The following is a 27,689-nucleotide window of genomic DNA, read 5'->3' on the forward strand; positions in this document are numbered from 1 at the left end:
AAAAACATTAAAAATTAGATTATATTTTAAAAATAGGATAAAGAATTATATATTTCTCATGTTTGCACATAAGTCCAAAAATATCACCATATACAACCTTGAAGCAGGATAGTCCCACAATATTCCTTTTCCTGTCTCTTTCTTTCCATCTTCCTTTTTGATAATCTCTCTGCTCTATAATAGGCTAAAGTACTCTACAAATAAACAAACTATGTTTAAATTATAAAGCCCAGTATCTGTGCTTATAGCTTAATTTCTTAGTAAGGTCTTTGAAAGTTGCGATGAGATCATTCTAGGTTTACCTTTCTTTGCCAGAAGCAGTTACCCAATATCAAACAGAGACATAACTTAAAGGAGGAGTGGTTTATTTTTTCTTGTTATGTCAGAGATTTCAGTCCAAGTAAGCAGGCTCCAAGGTAGAAACACCACGACAATGATACATGATGGAACAAAACTACTCACTTTGTGGTGGTCCAGAAGCTCAGCAGAGGAGAACATGCCAGAGAGAGAGAGAGAGAGAGAGAGAGAGAGAGAGAGAGAGAGAGAGAGAGGAGAGAGAGAGAGATCTCCAAAAGCACCCTCCGAGTAACCTTTCTGATTGGACCACACCTTCCAACTGTTCCAGTTACCTTTCGAAGAGTCTCTTAACCCAGTCAAGTTGACAAGTAAGCTTAACTGTGAGTCACAAGTAGGCTGTAAGTTCACAGACTGGTATGAATATACATAAATAAAATTATGTATAGGATATCCATTTGTCAGTTGAAATCTAAATGTATATCTCTAAATTAGGCAATGCACAATCCATTAGGAGACAAATTTATTGGTAAGTGAAACAAATTCAATGTTACCAGCATGTTGTGTAAAGTGAGACTAGGAGTCATATTTAATTTTACACCTTGGCAAAAGTTCAAAGGGTTTTACAGTAACTTGCAAGGAGTTAATGCACTGTGAATTCATTCCAGTACATTGATTTCTGCTTTAGCTCAATGAAAGATTCAGTTCTTTTGCAAAGCAACTTTTACTAATAAATTTTCTCCATTATATAATCCATAATTCAGAATATATAACAACTTGTTTCATTGTTCATAAATACCAGTCAATGTCTGACTGACTCAATAGTCCCACAAATGGAAAAACATAGACACTCTTGTCCCTTAACTTTGGTGTGTGCACACTTCACCTGTGCTGGACTTTGTTCTGTGCTACTGAGTTTTTGAAGGAACTCAGCTCTGGGTGAGGAATGTTTCCATGCACCTTGCTCTGGTGCTTATGCTACTTGAGTATTCATGATATCTCTTATTGCCACCTTTAAGAATTAAGTTTCAAAGGTGGAGAAGTTGTATACAAGAACTGACACTTTCGGAACTTACACTAAGTGCTCTTCTACTTCCAAACTATTGCACCTAAGTTTGCATTTTTAAATTTGAGATTTAGCAAAGGAACTCCATTATATAATGATCAGAGCTCATGTACTCAGGGTAGGAGCCTAGAGTCTGGTTCCTGTTGGGGATCTCAGCCTAATCAGGGGTTCCAGATGATTCTTCATGGATCCCTTCATGTGGCCTTTGTGGTGAGCCAAGAAAGAGGATCTCTGTACCTTCTACTTTCCCCACCATAACAGCAGCCTCACCTTTGTCTGCTTTTATTAATAAGTTTTTACTTTTCTTTAGTCAAGAAATTATCTTAAATTTATGAACTGCAGCATTCTATGAAGGCACATTTTGTTTGAAGAGACCCTACTATTCAGTTCCAGCTTGTGGTTGATATGGTAGAATACCAGCTGTCCTTAGAACATTCACATTTCATGTGAAATCACTCAACTGCGGAATCTGGACATCAAAATTAATATATAAACTCACAAATAATCAAATGTACAGTAAATAAATTCATGGTACTTACCAAATAGAATGACAGGATCTAAGTGAGAGCTCCCTTTGGAACCAAGGAAAGGAAGCAAAGAGAACAGAAACACTTGTCCTCTTCCAAACTTGTGTATTTCTGAGTCCTATGAGACATAAAGAGGCATCCGCCTCCTCACAAACTGGCTGTGGCTAGTTGTAAGGATTAGTTCAGTTAGAGCTGTCCTAGCATTTGGGGAATAAAGCTGCTTTTTAAGAGACAGGATCATTGGTCATTTTGAAGATAATTGTTTTCCTATGTGGGTAGCACATTGGTCGTGCATACCTGCCACAGCCAGTTAATTATATGACATTCTATCATCTTTTGTTATGTTTTTTCCCTAGCAGCATATGTATCTACTTTGTTACCTACAATCATCTTTTAGCTTAACGACTAGACATTTGTCACTTAATTTTTGAATTTTGCCACTCTTATTTCAATGAGTTGCTCTGAGCTACTGCTATCTCTTCTCCCATCACTGAGCACAGCTCTGTTAATTAGCTTTTTGTTCCTGTGACAAAACAGTTGACATAAACAATTTAAGGGAAGCTCAACATGAGGTGCAAACATTTGATTTCAGTAGTCTAGGAGGCTGAAGAAGGAAATTCTAAGTTTGAGTTCAGGCTGGATAACTGAACCACTTATAATGACCCTCTCTCAAAAAGATAAATAAATAAATGGGATAGATATGTAGTTTAGTGAGAAGGCCCTGGATTCAATTTCCAGTACCAGTGAGAAAAGTACCAACAAAAAATTGCTTAAAGGAGGAAAGATTTATTTGTGTTCATGGTTTAGCAATTTCATGTGTAGATTCTATCTATTTATTTATTAATGTATTTATGTATTTATGTATTTATGTATGTATGTATGTATTTATTTATTTATTTATTTATTTATTTATTTATTTATTTTGTGGTACCAGGGATTGAACTCAGGGTCTTGTGCTTGCCAGGCAAGTGCTTATTCTACTGAGCTATCTCCCATGCCTTTGGTTTAGCAATTTCAATCCAGTAATGGATGCTCCTGCATCCACTGTTGCATGCTGCTCACTCTATAACTTTGGACCTGCAATAAGCATCATGGACAAAGGGTGAGTCAGGGAACAAGCTGCATACCTCACAGCAACCACGAAGTAGAAAGGAAAAGAAAAATAGCCAGAGAGAAAGGGGCCAGTGACAATGTATGCCCTTCAGAACCCTGGTTCCAGTGACAAGGTCCTAATATACCCATTCAGAGGAACAAGAACACCAAAAGATTAGTCTACCTGTTGAATTTAGAGCCATTAACATCCAGTCACTTTCTCCAAACCTACTTAGTAGCAATCAAGCTAGCCTCAAAATGATTGACCTTGGGGCACGCCAAATAGCTCAACAGATTAAAGCACCTGCAAGCAGGCACAGGGGCTGGGGGTTTGATCCCCGAGACTGCCATGCTGGCCCCACTCACCCACGAGGTGTACTGAGATGGCAATTGAGACTGGGCGTGGTGGCACGCACCTGTAATCCCAGCTCTTGGGAGGCTGTAAATAGGCAGATCACTATGAGTCTGATCTAGTAGTGAGATCCTAAACACCCTGTAGACCCTTCCTTAATAAATAAATAAATAAATAAATAAATAAAAATCACAAAAAAGAAAACCAAAAGATCAACCTTTAGAGGAACATTTTGGACACCAACCATAACAACACTCAAACTAGTATTAGCATTCTAATCAATTTTTGAGGCCCTCCAACTATGACCTTCTAATATGATCCCACTGTCTTAATCAAACTTACACTTGTCCTTAAACTCAAATTCTTGTGCAAGATGCATCTCTGTTGACATGGAAATATTTTGGTTAATTTCTGTCTTCATGTAACATGCATTCTCTTCCCAGCATTCTATTCTCTTGCTTTCTTTATGCCTGTACATTAATCAAATTCTGCCACACGATAAAGGTTATTTATTTTAAGGGAAGCCCTGATATAGCTAGAGATTTGCTTTAGGGATATTAACATGGCAGCTGACCAGACATGGAATGGATTAGAAAGAAGACATTCAAGACCTAATGTCCAGCTAAGAGGCTATGCTAATAGTCCAAGGGAGAGATAATGAGAGAGATAATGAGGCTGGCCTTAGCTGGTGGCAGGAGACTTGGAAAGCAGAGATGGAGTCAAACTACTGATTTACTGACACAATACAGAATCACTCATTTTGTCAGTGTTATCCTAGCCTTTAATTTACATGGAAATGATCTGGAATGAGAAATGACTTCCAAATTTGAAAATTATTATCCTATAATTTCTCTGCTAAAGTGTCTTTACAGAATTATATTCTCTATCAATCTCTAGCTCCCAAAACATGATAAAGAAAGCATACTTATGCTTTTCTATATAGCTTTTAGTATTGGTGAGATATTACTATGTTACTTATGTTATATGTTAATTTTCCCAATGTTCTACTTATTATATCCTTTAACGTACTGCATTATGGAGAGTTGCGATGGAGTATTGTTATATTTTTATTTTAGTGGAAGGAAATTCAACTATTGAGGTTTAATATTTTATCCCAGGTCAGATAAGGTTAGACCTTGATTTATTATCCATATTGCCAGTTCTTTTTCAATAATAAATTATAAATGTCCCTTAAAAAGTATAGACACACAAAACACACACACACACACACACACACACACACACACACACACGTGCCCTTAATTCACTTTCTCATTTGACATACTGTTGTTCAGATTTTCGGAACTACTTATTTGCATCATTTCATTTTCTCAGGGCTCTACATAGATTCTCAAAGAACTCTTAAGTATTTATTTCATAGTGTTCTTTATTTCATCTTCTAAAGATAAATTTCCTATGAAAGATCAATCCATCAGGATGAACTAGAAGATTTACAAGTAAAAATGAAACAGACAACTTCAAACTTTCCATGGCCGGAAGCCAAGGGGCACTCATGGTCCACATCCTTGTTGTGTTGGCTGCAGGCTCTGCTCCACATCACAGTCACCCCCAAGGTCTCATGGATAGGGTAGCCATTCCCTGGCACATGGAGAACGAAGGACTATGGAGATTATGGTCCAGCTCTTAAACTTCCACCTAGAGGTCACTTACTTCACTGTTGCTCATGCTTTATTTACTCTTAATCCATCACTAGCTTAAAGGGACAGGAAAGTGCACACTTACTATGTGTTCACCATCAGATCTTAGAGTAACATTTGAGGGATATGCTGAGATATTTGAATAGTTCTTGTGATTTCAAGTTAAGCTCTGAATGCAAAGTGCTGCACATTATATAGTTTTAGTAAAACTCTCTCAAGGCAGGATGCTGCAATGAGAGGTCCTTATATAGGCCTTACAAGCCTCAGTTCTACAAGTTGCTGATCAATACTGCCGACAGTCCATGTATCTTCCTACAGCTCTAGATGCCAAGTTTATGATGTGGTTAACCGTTCAGTTGCTTTAATTGCAATAGCACTTATTTGCAGTAATGAGAGAAACCACTTTGTATCTAAATCCTAACTGAACATTCTGATTATTCTGTGTCTAATGTTCCATTTGTCCCTAATATCCTCAATGTCTTCCAAGAAAAATATAATCTTTGCCTGGAGGAAACAAATACAGAGAGTTAATGTTGAAAGTCTGTCCACATGACCAAGTGGAGCTGCCATTTTGAGTAAATTGCCTGGGTGATCCAATTTCAAAGACCAGTTGTTTAGGTTGTTGTATTAAATTGACACTGAGACATTTAGTTATAGCAAGTGAATCAAACCAAACTAATTACTCAAAAAACTTATAATTGCTGTTCAGACTTTTGTCTGAAATCAAGTATAAAAACTTGTATATGCCACAATAGTCTTCACAAAAAATTTCTTAGAAGATTAAAGCTGGACTCCATTGATGTGATCTCAAATTATCACAGTATTCCTATGTATTATTGAATCATATTGCTCAAATACTTGATTGTATACCAGAATTTTTTCATTTATAGGACTGTCCTCTTGTAAAATATGAATTACTTCAAGGGCAAGTTAAATCTATATTTTGTCACTCTAGAACTAAAGAGAACATTCTAGGACCATAATAAATTTCATGTATGTTTGTCTTATTTTTTTTCAGGTAGAACCTCACCATGTAGTTCAAGGTGGTTTTGATCTCACTGGCCATGCTGGCCTTGAACTCATGGCAATCCTCTTGCCTCAGCCTCTTAACTGCTTGAATTAAAGACATGGGACACCACATAGTTTATAATATTTTTTCTAATGGATAGTTAGCTGGCTAGCTCAAGGATTTGATTTTCTTTTCTCCTTCTGACAAGTCTATAAAGTAAAGGTTTGGGGGCTGGGATGTGGCTCTGGGGTAGAGCACATGTCTATAGTATACATGTCCTAGGTTGAATGCCAGCACCACTGAGTGAATGAATGAATGAAAGTGTGAATGAAATGAAATAATACAACTAACTTATCTATATCTAAAATAAAGTAAGTTTTTTTTAAAAGGAGGTGACAATAATGCCAGAACTTTTTAATGCTCCCCTCTCTGAGCTCATGGAGACCTCAGACAGGGTTGGAACCATCCCTCAGCGTGTGCAACTACTCTCATAAGTGGTTAGTTATAGCTGAATACAAACTCACCAGCCAAACTGCCAACCCTATCGCATTTCTCTATATTTATACATGCTAATGGGTTGAGATTTTTTTAAATAAGTGCTTAACACTGTCAGTTGCTGTCTTGGAAACAATGGTAAAGTATTGGTCTAACATCTCAAATTGGCTCATTAAAACACCTCTTCCAATTATTTTCCCATCTCTCACAAACAAACATAACTCTTTCAAAAACAAATATGAAATTTGGTAATGTGTTTCATTTTCATTGAATAAGTAGAATAAAAAATTCTAATAGTCCAAAACTATATAAAGCATAACATCAAATGTTTAAATGGTGTGAAATAAAGTCATGATCATCATTTTAACTCACATGACTATCCCAGACCTTAGATTGGTCACTATTTTAAAAATATTTCCTTGTTTTATGTTTTCTTTATTTCAGCACAGTGTCAGTGTATAGAGTATGGATTATTCAATAAGATTTTTTGCTGTTACTTTACAAATAGAAAATAGTAAGTATATCAACCTTGGTTATTTTTCAAGCTGTATTTCACATTTTTTTCTTTTATATTCTTATAACATAAGAATTTCTAGGGAGAAAAATAACTTAGTATTTTGATGATAGAAGGAAAATGGATATAAGTAACAACCTGGGAAGTATTGGTGTCAAAAGAGACTACCTTGTTCAAAAAACAGTTAATGCTGGTTGCGAGTACTGACTTCTTGAGGTCAGCATTTGTGGACTGGTGATGCAGTTTGAAAACTCATACCATTCCAGGGCCTTGGGCTTCAGTTTTACTTTTGATTGCCATTAAATAAATACCCTGTGTTTTAGCACGGATAGGCACACTTTTCAAAATTATGTTGTATCTATTGAATTCATAATCTTCAGTCACATCAAGGCCCTGTTGGTTTATTTCTTATCATGGAGGAGGGAAGGATTAAAATCCTCCAATAAGCAAACATGGATGAAGATGACTTAAAATATCAATTAAAAGGATGTATAATTTAAAAAATTGTTTTAAAATAGGCTTCATGTTGACACTCAGATATTTAAATTTTATTTGTATGAACTTTGAGATTTCAGATTTGTATATTTCCTGGTTGCATGCCATCAGAGTGAATTCCTCTTATATTCTTTTAAAAGAATACAAAATGGCAGCTGTTGAGATAGCTCATTGGACTAACCTTTTGCTTAGGCAAGTGCAGGGACTTATACAATTTGTATTACATAGAAAATATAATTTTTTGTAGCCCAGTAATACTCCACTGTGTGAAAATACCACACCTTTTTTATCCATTCCTCAGTTGGTGGGAATTTAGGTTATTCCCAAGATTTAGCTATGACACATTATTCTGTTATAAACATGAGTGTACATATATAGCTGTGGTATGTTTTTAGTTCTTTTGGAAAAATTCCTAGGAGGGGAATACCTGGCTTCAATGGGACCTGCAGTCCTTCTTAAGAAATTCCACACTGATTTCCATAATGGTTGTCTTAGTCTGCACTCCCACCGACAGTGGGGAAGGCATCCTTTTCCCCACAACCTCCCCTCATTTTTAATGTTCTTTTGCCTTTATCTGATAACTGAATAAATAATTTTGTGGCTCCTTTTCTCTGTAAAAGTATGTTATGCTTATGACATCACTTTAGTCCTTTATCTAGAATTTACTGTGTAGCTAATAATGATCTGGTGATCAAAGATCCTTAGAAATATATGTAGAATTCAAATTCAACAATGATGAATTCATCTTCTAACAATCTCAGCTGGAAAATTAAATTGTTTTTTTCTTCAATTTCAGAGGAACTTTCTGATGACTTATTAACAAATCCTTACTCATCAGCTTTATTTTTAAAATTTAAGACCATTCTAAAACTAATTTAAGTAATCATAAATATAAAATTAATACAGGGAGAAAAGGGAAGTGAAGCAACCAAAGAAATAAGGTTTTGAAAAAGCCCAGAGACATGAAGACATAGACTGTTGCAAAAGAAGAATGCGTCATGCATTGGAAAATAGGTGTCCCTCCATTTTAACATCCAGAAAGAAGAAAGACTAAGGGAATTTAAAGTATTCTAGTCCATTTCTTTCTGTTTTTCTTCTGGAATGGAACCAGTAAGGATTTCAAATGTTAAAGGTTGAGAACATCTTGATGAGATGTTCAACACAATAAGAGTGAGAAGAAAATTCAAAGGCTGGGAGAGCTTGGTTGAAGATCCATAGTAGACATTAAAGTGTCTCCGGTGTGAAATTAGCATTTTTTTTTGTCTCAGCTTAAAAGTCCTCCTTTAAAGCACAAATAAAGCTCAATTAGCAGGCTGTTGGATTGGCCAAGTTCTAAGGTTTTTCCAACCTGGCCTGAAGGAAGGGCACTGAACTGGAGAGGTAACTATATAACTATATAAGTGCTACTTAGAGAGCAAAATATGCCAGAATAGTTAGGGAAATAATTCAACTTCTTCAAACAAAAATGTGACTGTGATTGAAAAATAATGGAGTAGTTTGTACGGATAGAATTTAAAATCCAAGAAGGAAATGAAAAAGAAAGCTCTTGGCACTGAAAGTACAAGGGAATCACCTGGAGTCTTAAGAGTTGCCAGTATCTGAGGGCTATCCTTTGTGCTTCTGGCTGAATTGGCCTCTATTCTGTCTTGGCAATAAAGATGTATTTTACAGCCAATATTGAAAAGCATTGCTTAGACTTTGCCTTTCACAGAAGTTTGTTTGTTTTTCTTTGCTTTTGCAGATAGTGTTGTGTTTTCAAGTCAGTGAAGAACAGTGAAAGATTTAAAGAAAGAGTTAATATGAGTTTTCATCTATCTTGAAAAGTAGCTTTTCCCTAAGAACAGTGGATGGACACCGAAGAGAATAATTTGGGGAAAGCAAGCAGTCGAGATAATTTTGTATTATTCTGGGCTAGCAAAGGCAAAATCCTAAATGAGGAACTGACAAAAGGATTGCAGATTCTGTAACATATGTGAGAGTCTCAACATAAGAAATTATTATGTATATAATTAATATCTAAAATAATCAATAAAGCCCAAAATAGTATGGCTTTTTGGCATGACTGTTCACTTCTTCATGGTCAATAAGGTAACTACTACAAAAATCCCTAGTTCATTTTTCAATTTATTATTCTTGATTAAGTCAGGCACACCCAGTATAATGTCCCTTTTTATTAACTCCTTTTTATCAGTTTATTTTCCATGTTAATTACATCTCTAAATTCCCTCCATCTTTGCCATACAGCATAAACTAATTATAAGAATATCATCAGAACACAGTTCCTGCCCACACTCAACCATATAGGATTCAGACGATGTTGTAGTTTAACTGAGATGAGGAATACAAGAGAATTAGAATGTTTTAGGAGGAAATTGATGGCATAAATTTGAGACAAGATGAAGTTTGTGTAATTGGGCTACAGTGGCTCCCTAGGAAGTATAGAATTCGCTGGAAGGATCATATGGGACATGCTTACTTGGTAGTGTTCAGTAGAGGTGACAGTTAAAGCAATGAGATCACTCAGGAAAAAACTATATCAGAAAGTGGGCTGATGGCGCCTGCTTTAGCAGATCATGGAGTGCCTCTGATCCTTTTTGTACCAACAACAGGAGCAACCTGACCCACTCCACAATGGACTCGTCCACTTGCTAAAGGGCAGTAGCGCTTAGAGAGCAATCTTACCTCCTTTCCTCAGGTCCAGGGCTGACTGTCCTGTGGATGGCCATGCTAGCTCTGCAGTTGCTCTCTTAAGCCCCTGCAGTGGTGCATACCCACTTTGCGTCTGTTTGACAAATAAACAGAAATATTAACATGAACACTTCTCTCCTCTTAATTTGGGTAGTAATGCATCAACACTTGTGACTAAAGAGACAGTTTATTCTTTTTGTATGGGTTGTCCCTGTACATATGGGACTCCTAATGGCCTTTCACCATGTTGCTTAAGCCACTATATTTTAATGTCAAGATGGAGAAAGACATAACTCTTACTTGTATGTATTTTTTAGGCTTAGGTTGGTTATTGACTTCTATTTAAATCTGCTTCTGTAAATTATGCTGAAAGTTTGCCTTGAAAAGTTGATTTTTCTATTAGAATTATATTTAAAGCTTTTCCTGGAGAAAGTTATGATGAATATTGGGAATTTTGGTACTTCAGTGATTTGTGTTGTTAATTCATTAATGTGTTTTAAGTTCGCAGAGGAAACTAGGAGAATTCATTTCCCCATTTTTGACTGCATGGCTGGATTTCCCTACAGGCACTTGGCAGCTGGGAGGCTGCACATGAGTGGGTGGCCCATGTGAACCAGAAACCAGGGCTTGCTACCCAATTTTAAAGTGATGTTTGCTAAAGTTTCCCCTAATATAAAGAACCTCTAGTGGGTAGATTAAATATCATATTATTAATTTAATGTCCTTATCACTGACCTCTTTGGCATGCTTTAATCAGCTAATATGAATTTGGGTTTCTCTCTATCCAAAGGCTCTGTTTATAATAATATTTTATGAAAATGTGGTAAAGTTTGCTATGTCAATATAAACCAAGTTTGAACAGTAAAAAAAAAAAGAAATAAAATGGGTTGAAGACAGGAATTAAGCTAAAATTTCTAAAGCTATCTTTCAATTCATATCTCTTGATTCTAATGCAATATACCATGATACAACTTTTTACTGTTCCTCTACATTCTTCTTTCAATAATGTCCTGCTTTGCCTGCTCTGTGTTCTGTCCTTTGTCCTTCAGTCTATCTTGAAGTGAGATTCAGGATCTAAATTAGCAAAAGTAAAAAAAAAAAAAAACAAAAAAACCCAAAACAAAGCAAAACAAACAAGTGCCATCAAAATAGCTCAGAGGATTAAAGCATCTGCAAGCAGGCTCAAGGGCTGGGGGTTCGATCCCTGGGCCTACCCTGCTGGCTCCACTCCCAAGATACACTGAGAAGGCAATTGAGACTAGGTGTGGTCATGCACACCTGTAATCCCAGCTCTTGGGAGACTGTAAACAGGTGGGTCACTATGAGTCTGATCTAGTAGTGAAACCCTGAACACCCTGTAGACTCTTCCCTAAAATACAAAATAAATAAATTTGCAAAAGTCTTGCAAATCATAGACATAGAAGGTTTTACCCTGCTATTCTCCATGTTCAAGGTGGTGGTTCACAGAAATCATAGTATTGACATAACATACCCAGTGATGAGAGATGGTCCTATGTCTAACCCTAAACTGCTTCAGCCATTTCTACCAGAAACCAGAACTGGAAATTTTCTTAATTTTTCTATCTCATAATTACTCTGCGACTCAAATGAAGTAAACAGAATTGTATAAAGTTGAATGCAGATGTAACCATATTTATCTGTTTCCTAAAGTTCTGGTCTATTTTTCTGTGAGTAAAATGATTGGAACCATTGTGGGAATAGTTATTCAGAAATCTGACCTGTGATAATGGCAATAAAAAGTGATTCTAATTAGTACATTTTGATCAGACTTTCCTGTCTTTTCTTGTTTTGCTTTTCTTCCAGGTTATATTCAAGAAGAATGTGTTGTCCCCTGTCCATTTGATTGCAAGTTAAGTGACTGGTCTAGCTGGGGATCTTGCAGTTCGTCTTGTGGAATTGGAGTGAGAATTCGATCCAAATGGCTAAAGGAAAAACCTTACAATGGAGGTCGACCATGTCCCAAACTAGATCTCAAAAATCAGGTAAAGTGTATGAAACAACCCCCAAAATTAAAAGTGCTGTTTCCCGTGAAAACTGTGAAGTAATTCATTGATTTTACTTAGCTTTACAAGCTTGGAAGGAGGAATAGCAAAGCAGACATCAAAATAATAGTATCAGTTGTAGGAGCTTTACCTACTGGTAGATAATGCCAGTACCAACTTGATATCCTTAGGAATTTACAGACTTAAATTCAATTGATTTTGTAAATGATCTTGGAGGTCAATTTGATATTAATATGTGATATATGCATCATGTATGTAATATTGGGGCAAAAATCACATTACTTTTTGGCAATATAGTTAGTCAAATCCAAAAATGGCCTTTGGTTCTTCTTGTATATTACTCTTTATTTCATTTTTTTCACTGTCAGTCTCACCAGTTCTTCTACAGTTCTCCAAGTTTCTTGCAACATTTTCTGTTTTCGCAAAAGTCATGCCTATTCTCTTAAATGAAACCCTAATCAATACCTTTCCATGTAGAAGTCTAATGAAATTGCCTTTCTAAGAAAAGTTGATTTGAGTATTTCAATTTGATTTACCTACATATAACAAAGTCTAAGTTAAGAATTATAGTAAAGAACTCCAAGTTCTCCCACAATTTCACACTTATTATGTTAGGATTGACATTCAGGTTTTTAAATCAATTGAATAGGTGGAACACAAGATGATGTCAGTTAAATGTTCTTTATTCTTAGATTGGGTATGTATATCCTGTTACTATGAACATTTTAATAGAATAGCTGTCTGACTTCTATCACCAATCAATTATACTAATTTTTGTCCTTCTAACTTGATTTTGATGAGATGCTGCATAGATTAATTAGTGGAAGGAAAACCTAACCCTTCTGTTTTTAATTTGAATCACATATATAGTGTTGGTTGACTTTAAATACAAGGTGTCAGTTTATGACTAGCCATTTTCCTTTCAGTTATTGTAAAAGACATATGATTCATTGAAATGAAAGGCTATACTAGTGAGAAATATTTAAGATCTAAGGGTAAACTTAGTTTGCCAGATTTTTCAAGGGTATATGTTAAAAATAATGACCACAGTTTCTTCACTAAAAAATGTAAACCTTTTGGGGAAAACAAAGCAGAGGACAATGAAATAAAATAAAGGTTTTAAAGAAATCTTATAAGTTCAAGATTTTAATGAAGGGAAGAAAGAGAGATATTTAATGAATATAGGAAGAAAACATTCAGAGCTGAGGTAGTAAACATAATGCTTACAAAGAAAGAAAAAAAAATATGTTCAAGAAGATGGCATGTAGGTAAAAACTATTTGACCATCCTGAAGGGATTTTCCAAATATTTAAAATGGAAAAGAATTACAAAGCATTATATTTATGGTAATGCTTGCTGCATTGTTCTCAAAAACATCAATGAAACCTAAAACTTTGTAACATTAGAATTAAACATAAATTTTATTATTTTAATTTTATGAACTAGGAAATTACCAAGAAACAAAAAGATTTTATTTGTGCATGAATCTGAGGACTATATTCTTAGTATTGAGGCAAATATATAGAAACAGGCAGAAAAAATATGAGAGTAGGAAGAATGTAAAGGAATTTGTGTACCTGTTGTGGCTTAGGAAAAGGAAACTTGTTCTCAGCTCTTGACATATAACAATTACAACTTTTAGAAGTAGTGCAGGTAGAAATTAAATCCAAATTCATGAATAATTTAGATAAATTCAGTAAGTGAAAATTAAGTGATGGTTGGCCTGTCTGCAGGGGATATTTCTAACTTTTATGTGCAAGAAAGCAATTGTAGCTTTCCATAACTTTCTTTAATGCTCAGAAATGAGTCCTAGAATTTAATTAGAAGAAATAGAATTTAGTATGACATTTATTCTTATATAAATTGAATTCTGATATCTAGTATATATTTGGCCTAAAGAAAGTTAATTTTAAAGTCATCCAAATCCATATTTTGTATATTTATAGAGTGGATGTTTTACTATAAACTAACAAATTGTAGTTATTTATATTTGTTGGGTTCAAAGCAATGATAGGAATATGGTATAAAGTAAGGAAATCAATATAATTATCATATCTATCACCTCAGTCACTCTTAATTTTTAATAGTGATAATTTTGGAAATTTATAACATACAACTTTTATTAGGTATATTACCATGCTCTGATAGAACTCAAGTTTTATTTAAAAAAAAACACCTAATTCTCCATTTTAATTATACTTTGTACTTTTTGGCTGTCATTAGCCTATTAATTATGTCCCATGTTCTGGTAACCACTATCCCACTCTGTTTCTATGAGTTAATTTTTTAGATTTCACACATAAGTGACAGCATGTAGTTATTTGCCTCTCTCTGCCTGGCATAGTCACTTAACATAATGTTCTCCTATCAATGTCATCTCAAATGAGTGAGTTTATATCTTTTTCAAGGCTAGATAAGATTCTGTGTGTGCATATCTCACATTTTCTTTGTGCTTCAATCCACTGAGAGAATCTTTGGTTGATTTCTGTGGTAGGCTGTTGGGAACATGGTACAAGGAACATAGACATGCAAACAAGATTTTGACATGCTAATCTCAGCTTTTTCTGATAAAAACCCTGAAGTGGAATTACTGGCTTATTTGGAATTCTGTTTTCAGTTTTTGGAGGTGTTTTGAAAATTTGTCCATAATGTTGTTCTAATTTACATTCCCATAGACATGGCATGAAGATTATTTTTCTTTCTCAAACACACTTCCTATCTTCATATAAGCTATTTGAACAGGGCAGTAAGTAGTGTGTTAGTGTGCCCTCTGTCCCATAGTCTGGGAAGGGCAAAGGACATTAGGAAAAATCCTAAATATAAAGGAAATTCTCCCAGGCCCAGTTCCTTTTCTGACAGAATCATAATTATCCCACAAGTATACTTGCCCTTATTTATGGAATCTTCTTTGTGTGTATGAATGCTCACACAAGAGTTTGTATTGTACTGTGTTGTACCTAGAGATTTGTTTGACCTAATTTATACTTTTTTTATTTACTGACAATACAGTGGATTGTCATGGATTTTAATTACTTAGTAAATACTCCCAAACTTGTATTATTTATGGCAGTTCTTTTTTAGAAGGGATTCCTGTTTTTCTAAACTACTAATGTGGTGTAGCTATACGCAGGGAGACTTTTTTTAAGTTCAATTTTACAACTTCCTGTAAGTTATTCATTTTTTTTTCAAATAGGTGTTAGGTTTCAATTTATTTTCAGTGTAAGACTACTACCTAACCACCCATAAGACAAAGTTTCTGAAGAGTAACCAAATTATTACTAAGAAAGACATGAGCAGTTAGCACTTGGGTGTGAGGTAAATACATTATTTGTTGAATTAAGCCTAACATCCTGTTTCTAAAGATATTGAGCGTTATGTGTGTATGCTTCTCTATGAAAGTATACATGGATATTCACTTTCATTTTCCTGCTTGGATTTTCCTTAGAATATGAACTGCTCTAAAGGGCTCGAGCCGTCTTCTAGTCTGTCAGCTCATTCTGTTTCCTAGTGTGCTAGTGAGGTGTCAACTTAATGCTCATTAGGTGCTTAATTTGAAAAGTAGCCTTTTCAGTGGATGAGTGGATGTTTTCTTCTATATGAATCATCAAATACATTAAAACTTGGGTCTTTATGCTGTGATTTGCCATTTGCTTTCTCAAAAGCATCCGCTCTTCAGAAGAAAGAAGTAACTATCTACAAAATCTTATTGTCCAAAAAGTCTTTTGAGATTTTCCTGAAAAATCTTTGGCATTTAGATTCCTATTGAAATCTAACCCAATGAATAAATTGGAAGGTTGATATTGGAAGCACAAGTTCATAAACTGTTCTGAATGTTAGGGAAATAAATATTTATATTCTCTCATAAAAGCCTCCCTTTAAAGCAAAAGAACTATCAAGCCAATAGCTCTCTCTCTAGAAGTGCCTAAGTGACAGGCACCCTTGAACAGCTTTCTACTAAATATATTTGTGATGCTAAGTAGTTGGAATATGCAGCTTGTCCAAAGCTCTTATCTAGGAATAAATGTCTTCCACATACTTTATTGGATTACCATATGGGTTTGCTGGTGTCCTTGACTTTGCTCTGCATGCAAAATATACAATATATTGTAATTCTTACAGTCTATAAAGTGTTGAGTGAGTTTAAGTGCACTTACATTGTGCATCTTTGCTATATTTTTTCTGTTGAAATGCTGCCATTGGAAGATTAAATATGAAGACATTAAAACCCCATTGGGTTTACATTTTCTTTTACCAGTTCTTCATACAATTACACTAAGGAGTTTTAGAAAACTATACTGTATTCTTTTTGTAAATTGTAAAGCACTATATTCACAGTGTAAAAAATTTATATGGAGATTCATTTTATATATATATATATATATTTTTTTTTTTTTGTTAATAACAAGGTCTTAATGTAGGTTGAATTCACTATGTAGCCCAGGCTGCCCTCAAACTCATGGTGTTCCTCTTACCTCAGTCTCCTCTGTGCTGGGATTAAAGGCTTGGGCTACCACTCCCAGCTCATTACCTGTAATTTTTAAAGATATATCATATATGAATAGCTTTTTAAAAGTTTTGAGGGTTTGGGTCTTTTTATGCAATTGATCACAAGGGTATAAATTAAATATGTGTATTCTCCACAAACAATTGTTATTTTAAAGAATTACCTCCCCCTCAAAGAGAAATAGTCAAAATTTGGAAATGAGTAGAATGCACTTTAGTTTTCAAAGCAGGATACTAATATTTCAAAGTATGCTTTATTTCAAAAGATATACAAATATTTCAATAATTATTTATTTATTTATTTATTTAGTATAGGGTCTTGCTATGCAGCTCAGACTTGAGGTGACCCTTTTGTCTCAGCCTCCTCACTGCTGGGATTATAGACGTGTACCACCATGCCAGGTTTCAGGGCCAGCAGGGCATGAAGTACTGGGGTTTGAACCTGGGTCCTTGCACTTACCAGGCAAGCCATCTCCCCAGCCCTGCAAATATACTTCAGTGTAAACATTTTTTTTTTTAGAAGAGGACATTGGGGTTAGACAAAGTTTCTATAGAGAGCTTGCTTGTGCTCATTTGGACATGGTTTCATTAACTATCAGAAATATGTTAGTTTGTAGGATAGCTGTCATTCTGTTTGATGTTTGTTTACTCAGAAAAATATGATAACGCTTAAGGTTTAATTTTACTTAACCAATTTTGGCCTGTTGCTTCTTTTGGACCAGCCCACCACTCACAGATCCTCATGAAATCAAGTCATTTTTGGCAGTGTTGCTTGCTTTGGCCTTAGTACTTTGGCAAGAGCAACAGACTACACTTTCAGCAAAAATCCTTCTTCATGAGAATTAATATGGAACACAGCCCACACTGGCTCATGATGAAGCACAATCAGGTGCAATCTTCTCAGAATGGGAGAAGCAACTGGTGTTTGTGCCATTGATAATAACTTGTTTTAAATATGAAATATTATGTGGCATAGAATAAGGAATTTCAGTGATTCAGTCCTTAGGTTTATTGCCAAGGTGTAATAAAAACAAACACTCCTAAACTATATCTCCTTTCCTCAACATTGTAGCTTCTCAGCATTGTCCCAAGGTCTACACTGCCCCTTCAGACGCAGCCTAAATGGCCCATGCCAGTGACTGTCCTTCCATTTGTAACCTTTATGCCTGCCTGTGGGCTCCTCCTCTTTGTTCCAAGTTGTGCCATCCATTAATTATTATTAATTATGCTGAGTACAGTTTAGGAGAGATTTTCTCTCACCCTGTTGCCACTTCTAAACAAATAAAATGTTTTCTTCTTTTCAGGATGGTTCCTCCCAAACATTTGCCTTTACACATACCTTATTCTTGAGCATTTCAAAATTATATACCTCAGGCTTATTAAAATCTTTTGGAAATTTTATGAGAAGCAATCATTTATATCTGTGGTTCTCTTGGTTTTGCCTTTTGCTATGTTTTACATCCTGGGTCTTGGTTACTTTCATGTGTTCAACCTCCACATTTAGTTGTTATTCAAAATGTTCACTATGTACTTCTAGAATATTCTGCAGTCATCTGCCATTGCTGTCTCCTTCAAACCTTTAAAAATGTGAATGTGCAAACACAACTCCAAATTGTTATAGTAAAAATACCTGTTAGAAAATTAAACCGAGGGTTGGGGAGACAGTTCAGCAGAAGTGCTTGCCTGGTATGCACAAGGGCCTGAGTTCAATCCCCAGTTCCACAATAGTTCAGTAGAATAAGCGCTTTCATGGCAAGTGCAAGGGCTTGAGTTCAATCCCTGGTTCCACCAAATAAAGATATTTGGTGACATGAAATTTCTACTCAGGGCAACATGAAACTTTTCTTACAAATATAAAGTATTTGCTGAAGACATACTGAAGAGAGTAAGATTTTAAATGTCATAGTAATTCTCTATTTCTATTATCAAGCTTTATTTTTTTCAAGTTTTATCTCAATGTTAAATCAACAGAAAACAAGAGTTGGCAGATAACTCAGCAGATTAAAACACCTGCTTAGGCAGACACAGGGACCAGAATTTGATCCCCTGTGTGCTGTGCTGGCCCTGCCCCCAGGACGTACTGAGACAGCAAATGAGACTCTGTGTGGTGGTGTGCACCTGTAATCGCAGAGCTTGGGAGGCTGAAAACAGGAGGATCATTATGAGTCTGATCTGTGCAACAAGACCCTGTAGACCCTGTACTGAATACCAAAAAAAAAAAAAATGATTAATTAATTAACAGAAAGCACCTGACCTTGATCTTACTATAAATTGTACAATAAGCATTACATACTTGAAAAATCATAATGTTTTCTGCATGACTTAAGAATCAAGATATAAATTATGTGACAAGCCTAAGCCTTCTGAAACCCAGAATCTGTTGTTTCATGACCTTATTATCATAAGCACAGGAAAAAGTAGCACTGTAATAGAGGGGAAGCTGTTACAAAAATAATTTCTTGGACCCCTACATGGGATAGCAGAGAGCACTAAAGTAGAGGGTAAGGCCAGCATGTTAATTTGTATAAAAAAGAAAAATAAATAATAATAATAGTAATAATAATTTATGCTGGTTCTTCTGATTAGGTAGGTTTGTGAACACTGCCACAGTTAAGACACTTGACCTCTGAAAGCATCATTTTTGATTAATTCAGCTCTGAAAACATGTCTCTACTGTGGACTTAACCTGAACTTTTTACTTTAAACAAAAATTACTTGTTTTTTCATTGTTTACTCGGAGCAACTCTGTGAGGATCCTTCCATTTTTACAGAAGAGGAGACTATGGTTTAGAGGGAGGTAATTGTGCAGTAGCAAGCACTGAGGTTCATGCCTGAAAACTCGATCGCATCTGAGGTCAGACCCAACCCTCTGAGTCTCAAATTCATAATCTGTCAAATGAGTATAACTGACAACTACCTTATAACATAAGCTTATTGTGAATTTCAATAAGAAAATGAATGTAGATACAAACTTCCCATCTTATTGCTTGGTACATAATAAGGATGTGATGTATGTTAGATATGGTAATTTTTTTCTTGGTCTTTAAACATAATTTATTTCCCGTTCACTTCACTTTCACTTCTTTCATGCTGCTTTTTCAAATTAATTAATGCAAATCGGTCTTCTTCTTATGTTGAATTACTGGAATCTTTCTAGCTGGGTATTTTAGTTGCTATGGCAGAGCTCAGGTGCATGGTGAAAGCTACTATCACTTCTTCTTATATGAGGGGTCTGTTTAATTTCATTACTACATACTTTACCTATCATTGCATTTTTGTTTCTGTTGGCAGACAGAAAGAAATAAAATTTAACGCTGTTATAATTAACTTCACATGATTTTATGATTATTTGCTACTTTTGAAATAAGTGTTTTATTAAGTGGTATGGATAGCACTTCTCTGAATTTTCACACAACTCTTATGCACTTATGGAAAGGGTCTACTGGGTGTTCAGGGTCTCACTACTAGATTAGACTCATAGTGATGAGTTTACAGCCTCCCAAGTGCTGGGATTACAGGTGCGCACCACCATGCCCAGTCTCATCCAACTCTTATGAATTCAGAGCATAACTGTACATTTTCACAAAGCAAATTCTGCTGATCAATCTCCTGTCAAGTGAAGAAATAATACATTGTCAACATCTCAGATGTTTCCCTCATCTCATGACTATCTTCCTCGCACAAATGTAATTATTACTCAGATTTTTAACATTTGAATCATTTAAAAATATACAAATAGAATTCTTTGTTAGGTACTCTGTGTCTTTATTTTTCTATTTAATATCATTTTTGTGACATTCACCCATAGTTTGATACATAGCAATGTTCTGTTTATTTGCATTGCTTATTTTATGATACATAATATGCCATGATTGTATTACATACACTATGTTTTATCCATTTTAGTGTCAGTGGACATGTGGTGTGGCTTGGATCCAGCTTGGAGCATAAAAAAAGCACCACTGCACACATTGTTGTGCATGTCTTTTGGTGCATGCATGTATACACTTGTTCATCAGTACATACCTAAGAGTACAATCTGGCGACACAGAACATGCACTCCTCCATATATTCAAATTCTGTATAGTCAAACTCTCTGTATATATTGTAATTAGCATTCTATTTTAATTTGTGAAGTGTCAGAGTATTTTCCTGAACACAGATAGTAGATAATAAGATGTGACCTGTCTGACACCATGAAAAGAGATGAGACAAACAGATGGGTGTATTCAAGGTTTACATCTGCACAGCCTATTGGTGACTGCTGCTCACTGCTAAGTTTTATCTCTTCCAAACAGAAATGACAAATGAGTGCTATTTCTTTGCTAACCTCTGCTTGCCTTTCTATAAACTATCTGTCCTTTTTCCTGTTAATCTTCCTCTTTCCTCTCTAGTCCATGCTCAACACACCTGCACGAACTTTCTTCATCTCAGATCTGATCATCTTTAAAAATCTTTCACGTTTCTTCGTATCTTTGATAAGAAGTACAAACTGCAGAGGAGTATGTGACCTATTGTGGAATATGATTGCGGCTCCATTTTTCCGAGCTCACAGGTGTGCTCCTGAGGCAAGGCCCACAGGGTGGGGAAGCTGGTGGAGTCAGAAGGAAGTGCTCTGGGCTGCCCCCTCTGCTCCCCAGCCCTCCTCCAGGCTCCCCTGAAATGTCAAAGTCTCACATTTTGGGGCCAGTTGATTATGTCAAACGCAGTGTCTTTGTACAGAAAAGATCTTTCATTTTACTTTGCAATTCACAAGTCTTTGCTAGTGAAATTAGCAGCTTGGATTTACTCTATTGCCTTTTCTCTGGGAACTCCTCATTGTATCCCTGCTACTACATAAAAATGAGGCTCCCCCATCATTTAACTGCGGCTCATTCACATCGGAGTGGAGTTGCTGCTTTATCTGCTCAAGAGAAATCTTTTTCTCTTAGATGATAAGTAAGGTACATTGTGTGCATCACCACTGTTAAAAGCAAGGATGGAATCAATTCTAAAGCCTCCAGAGAATGTTCTCAAATTGCATGTATTTCACTCAAAATCTTTTTACACTCTAATAGGCAACAATCTTCCCATCCTCAGGGATAAAGTTGCATTGATTTGGGAAGCAGTATTAGGGGAAATGTATGATTTGGGCTCACTCTCCAATTTAAACTGAAGAACCAGGAAGGACTGTATATAAAATGGCATACAGTAAAACTGCCCTTGGTTTTCTGTTTTAGGAGAGAGGAGTAGAATGGTGTTCAACTTGTAGTTGGTCTAAAATTCTTTATTTTTTTCCACTTAAAGGGATATTTGACTTTTATATAAGAATATTTTTATGCTTTTAAATTTCTGCTCAAATTTAAGTTTTTTAACTATACACTATTGACTACTTTGTTTCATATAATTTCATGGTCTCTACCCCAAACCCTTTGCTTCTCCTCACATTCCTTGGCTCTCCTTGTCATTTTCTCTCTCTCTCTCTCTCTCTCTCTCTCTCTCTCTCTCTCTCTCTCTCTCTTTCTTCTTGCCTTCTGCTCTGACTCTCTCCCATCTCCTCCTCTTTCTCCTGTCCTCCACTCTCTCCAACCCTCCTCTCTCTCCTCTACTCTTTTCTCTCTCCTCTTTCCCTTCTCCTCTCCTTCTCTCTCTCTCTCTATTTTCTTTCTCTCTTGTGTTACATTTTAGCTGTGTTTCCACCAGCCCCCAAGCAGAATGTGCCTGGTATCCATGAGCGCCTTCAAAGCTAGTAACAGTATTATTTTAGATTAGTCCTCCCAGAAGCAAGCAAAATTCAAGAATAAGAATTTTATTTGTCTGGTGCAGGTAACTCCAGTATAAAAAGAATAAAGAGTATTTCTAGAGAAGGGAGAAATCCAAGAAGTATATTATTAAGCCAGGTACTGTAGGGACACTGAAGGCTTAAGCCTTTCAAGGTCACTGAAAAATACATGCCTCAAATTTATTTCACCTGAAGGGCTAAGCAAAGTATTCACAAAGAAAGTGAGATATTCATAAGGAAACTTTAAGATTCCCTAGTTAAGGGAATGTGAATCCCACATACTCTGAGCTAAGCATAAACAGTCTTCTTGTCTTGGAAAAAGCTCTGAAACATGAAAATATAGATAATGCCAGTGGGAGTTTGCCCAGAGGACAATGAAAAGCAGCTTCGTGTAGAATCACCATATTAAAATTACTACACTGCTATTGTCTCCTGGAGTAGTATGTCGTCTGTGTCATGTCAGAAGTGTTTCCTTTCAGAGCTGTGCCATGTATTAAAATTTTATTTTTATTTTTTATTTTTTAGTTATTGCTACAATATATTGTTCTAAATGTTAGGACTGAGTATAAGCAGGAAGCAGAAAAAAGAATGATTTAGTTATATGAAATGTTCCCGTGGCACTTTACTTTTTTGTGAAAAAAGATTTTTTTTTTTTTTTTTTTTTTTTTGTGTTTTTTTTTTTTTTTTTTTGTATTTAGGACAGTGTCTACAGGGTCTACAGGGTCTCACTGTGTAGTGATCCTCCTGTTTACACCCTCCCAAGTGCTGGAATTACTGGTGAACACAGCCATGCCCAGTCTCAATCACCCTCTCAGTGTGCCCTGGGGGAAGGACTGGCAGGGCAGGGCATTGAACTCCTGATCTCTGTGTTCGCCTAAGCAAGCACTTTATTCCATTGAGCTACCTGGCCTGCCCTAAAAGTTGAGAAGGATTTTTTTGAGGGGCATGGGGGCTGGTTCAGGCTGCCTTAGGGCCAGGTCTGGGGATCAAACTACAATCCCCTGCACCTGACGGTATTTGCCCATGCAGGCACAACTGACCTAACCCGCAAGCCCCTTGTGAAAGAGGAATTCTGCGTGAATGTAACTGAGTTGTTTTAGGACAGTTACATACTTGCATAATAAAAATGATCAAGTTGTGAGGAAAAACCTAAATATATCTAATTTGCTAGTTCTTGGTCATGAGTGCAGAGCAGATCTACTTGAGACTTACATCTCGACCCTTCCCAGCACACCAATTAAATTTGAATTTCTGGGGTTGGGATCCAATTGTCTATAGTTCTAAAAAGCCCTATGTGATTCTAATGGGCAGCCAAGGCTGAGAAATGACGTCCAATGAAAGCCCATCATCCTGTAAATGAGGTAATGAGCTCAGAGAGGCAACTGATCCCTAATTATCACTCAGAGGAAGGATCCTGACTCTCTGCACCCTGTTCCTTCCTTATTTGAATATTTTCTTCAAAATGCACATAGTGAAGAGAGAAACATCATATGCATTGTTTTCACAGGTAAGTAAGAAAGGAACATTCTGACCTCATCCTAAAAGATTCCCCTTCACATTAACTCTCTTACGACCACCGACATTGAGTGGCCTTTACCTTAAGCAAGAAAGCTCTTTGGGGAGGTTTTAGTTATAAAATCTAAAGCTTCCAGTGTCTTATCCTCAGACATACCTTGCTGTGCCTCTGTCTTCCAACATGTGGAATATAAAATATCACATATTGAGTGGTTTTAGGGTTTGGAGGATTATAATATGGTGATAAGTATGTCTTCTTTTGCATTAATCAATAGGTATTACATGCTATATAATTAGGGATATTGGAAGTAGGCACATAGGAATGTTACACATTGAAGTAAACTGACATGTGTTATGATGTAGGAAGTAGCTTTCTGTTGCTATAACAAATACTTGAGAAAAACTACTTTCAAATGGAAAAAGGTTTGCTTTAACTCTGAGATTTGGAGGTTTCAGTCTAAAATTGGTTGGCCCAGTTGTTTTTGGTTCTACACATCATGGTAAAAGTATATCTTAGAGCAAAAGCACTTACCCTTATGGCTTGTAAACCAAAGAGAGAAAGAGGAATGGAGTAGAGCCCTGCAGTTTCTGTCCTGGGCATACCTCGTGTGGCTGCACATCTCTCAGTCGGCCTCTCCTCTTAATGTCCCCATCACTTAGCAATAGAGCCCCACTAGCCACCCCATCTTCATCACATAGATCTTGGGGAATATTTAAGATCTGAACTATAGCAATGTGATTGAGCACTTTTAGCATAAGTAAGTTATTGATAAACATTGGCAGCTTTAAAAAGAAAGTAGTAAAATGAAATTCAAAGTGATAGTAAGAGTTTGAGAATACAACTTTAATTCAGTGAACTTGTGCCATACTACCTTCCTTCCTTCCTTCCTTCCTTCCTTCCTTCCTTCCTTCCTTCCTTCCTTCCTCCCTTCAGCACACATTTGTTGCCATTTATTGTGCTAGGAGATATTAAAGGATACATTTGAGTTCTGACTGGGAGCTCACAATCCTGTGGACTTGAATGAGAGGATGCATTGCTCAAAAATATGGATGAAATGTTTTGACTGTAGGTGGTATGAAACTGGTTAAAACTCAGTAAGCAAAATTGCCTTTCTCTCCTATGTTTTGATTTTACCTAACAGAAACCTCAATCCCAACTGACATGAACAAGGTGACACATTATCTGGTGCAAGAAGTCCAGTGGCAGTGTAGGCTGCAGGCTGGGTTAATTTCGGGGTCCCCACAATGTTATCGGTGACATCACCGGTTCCAGGGTTCCAGTCTCTCCCTGCATTGATCTCATCCATAAGTTGTAGGCAAACTTTACCAGCAGTTTCTAGCTTAAATTTCTATTGTAGCAATGACCAAAATAACAAAAGAATCTCTCTCTCTCTCTCTCTCTCTCTCTCTCTCTCTCTCCCTCTCTCTCTCTCTCCTTCTCTCTCTCCCCCCTCCAAATATTAGAAACAGCATTGTAAGACCTTCCTGTATACTTCATTGGCTGAACTTGAGTTTTGTGCCCATTACTGAATTAATCATTGACAGCAGTTATCATAAGAATTGGATTAGGCAGGCTAGATAGCTCAGTGGATTAAAGCTCCTGTTTAGGCAGACACAGGGGTCTGAGGTTTGTCCCTGACCTGCTGTGCAGGCTCTGCTCCCAGGGCATGCTGAGGTGGCAACTGAAACTAGACATAGTGGTGCAAGACTGTAATCCCAGGCCTTGGGAAGCTAAAACAGGAGAATCACTACAAGTCTGATCTGTGTAGTGAGACCCTGTAGACCCTGCACTGAATGCAAAAAAGAAAAGAAAAGAAAGAAAGAAAAAAAGAATTTGCTTAGCTCCAAGGAGCTACGTATAGAAATGTGTGGCTTTTTTTTCCTAAAAATTGGGAAGCACAGTCAGAGCTGTTTGCACATTACAGAGTGGTCTGAGAGGGTATGCTTTGTGGGGTAGTAACAGCAGTGTCCCAATCACTTTTGAAATACATTTTCAACATACTAGTGTGGCAGGGCAGTGCTTCTCAAACTTGAGAGCACACATGAATCATGTGAGGATTCTGGTAAAACGCAGGTCCTGCATAGGGTTGGTAGAAAGGAGGTAGACTACAGTTCTAACAGTCACTTAGTGGGGCAGAGAGGTGTTCTCTGCAGATCATTTGCATAACAGTAAACACACTGAGATGCTAATGAATATCACTTGGGGAGCTCTTTTGTTATAGGGGAAAAAGATCTCTCAGTGGATGACCTCTAAATGATATAAGGGAAAGAAATGAAACTCCTGACCTGAAAGGTACCTGGAACAAGTTCAAGGTCTCGAAAACTGAAGAATGAATTTTAGGAACTAAGGGAGGTTATGAGCAAAATATATATACTGGGGGAAAGAAAGCTCCTGTCCAAGAGAGGAACAGAAGGGGGACCCTGATCAGGTGATCTTTCAGAAGGTGTCTCTTCCAGGCACCTGTATAGTGTAAAACCATGCGGGTCTGAGAAGGAGAACGTGGGAACTCACTTAGGTGGGCATGAGGTGGAACAAAACTATACCAACCAATGAAATTACAAGCAGAACAGCTCAGGTAAAATTGATGAAGTCCAGGACCAAATGGAGAGGTGAGTCATGTAGCAAGTGGGCACAAATATAGAACAGGACTTTGTCAAATAGCTAGCTGGTAGCAGTTGGATTAGTGACTCTTCCTGGCTTCCTCAAGGTGATGATCAATCACGAATGCTTACCTTTAGGGAGGTCAGCATTTGTTCAATCTTTGGTCTCTAGGTCTGGCCCACAGAGGGAGTATGCATCCCTCCCACAGCTGTACGGCAACTTGTCTTCTGTGTTATTTCCTTTGAGATCCTGGCCCTGTCTGACTGCCTATCACATTCCTATCTAACTGTGCTGCCTGCGACACTTGAAGAGACTCCTCACTAGAGGTTGTGTGCACAAGGAACGTTGAGCTAAACTGTCCGCTATACTTTTAATACTCCTTTTTAGTGCTTAATTTATAATAGTATAATCAGTTTTAAGTTACATTTCCAGCATTATATTGACACTGAGATAGAAAAAGTAAGTATATTTTGAGTAAGATATCAGAATCTGCCTTTTGTGCTGGGAAAGATAACCTAGCATTTTCTTTAGGAGGATACACGTTGCTGTGAGGGAGGCTGCTTCAGGAGATAGCTCTCCTCGCTCTCATTCTGGCTGTCACTGCAAGTCATGGTTTCATCGTGCAAGTTACTTGGTGTAAAGAAATTTCCAGCGCCATACCCATGACAGATAAGCAGACCCCAAACCAGAGAAGCACTGTTCTCACACCACACGTTTCTCCGTCTGTTTTCCCTGCCCTATGTAGCCATGCAATTCTTTCTTGGGTTATTTACCAGTGATTTAAAGGCACATTAAAATTATGCACAAATTTCTGAAGGTTCATAAGAATATTAATAACAGAAGCCAAATCTAGTATTTTCTTTAGCTTCTCCACCATGTTTCAATCCAAAATAATCCTAGTATAGTCTACTCAAACAGCAGCACCATTTGGTAGTGTAGGTAACAATGGCAGATGGCAGCAGTAAATAGAGTTGCATATTATTTTGGAGGAGAGTGAAGAGCACATGTTTATGAAAAGGAAATCCCAGTCAAAATTGCTCATTTAAGGAGACTTACATATTTAGATCTAGATATAGTTGTTTTAAAAGCCTAAA

General features: G+C 36.6%; 1 protein-coding gene across 1 annotated transcript in view; it reads left to right on the top strand.

The window, feature by feature from the left end:
- The window catches only part of Thsd7b (thrombospondin type 1 domain containing 7B), a 1,039,160-nt gene that overhangs the window by 751,832 nt on the left and 259,639 nt on the right, over window positions 1-27,689 (top strand). The window contains exon 15 of the mRNA XM_004626384.2: window positions 12,015-12,193. Within this exon, the coding sequence (XP_004626441.1) occupies window positions 12,015-12,193 (179 nt within the window). The remainder of the gene's footprint in view (window positions 1-12,014; window positions 12,194-27,689) is intronic.

The sequence above is a fragment of the Octodon degus genome, unplaced genomic scaffold, assembly GCF_000260255.1.
Source record: "Octodon degus isolate 3935 unplaced genomic scaffold, OctDeg1.0 scaffold00014, whole genome shotgun sequence".
Lineage (NCBI taxonomy): Eukaryota > Metazoa > Chordata > Mammalia > Rodentia > Octodontidae > Octodon > Octodon degus.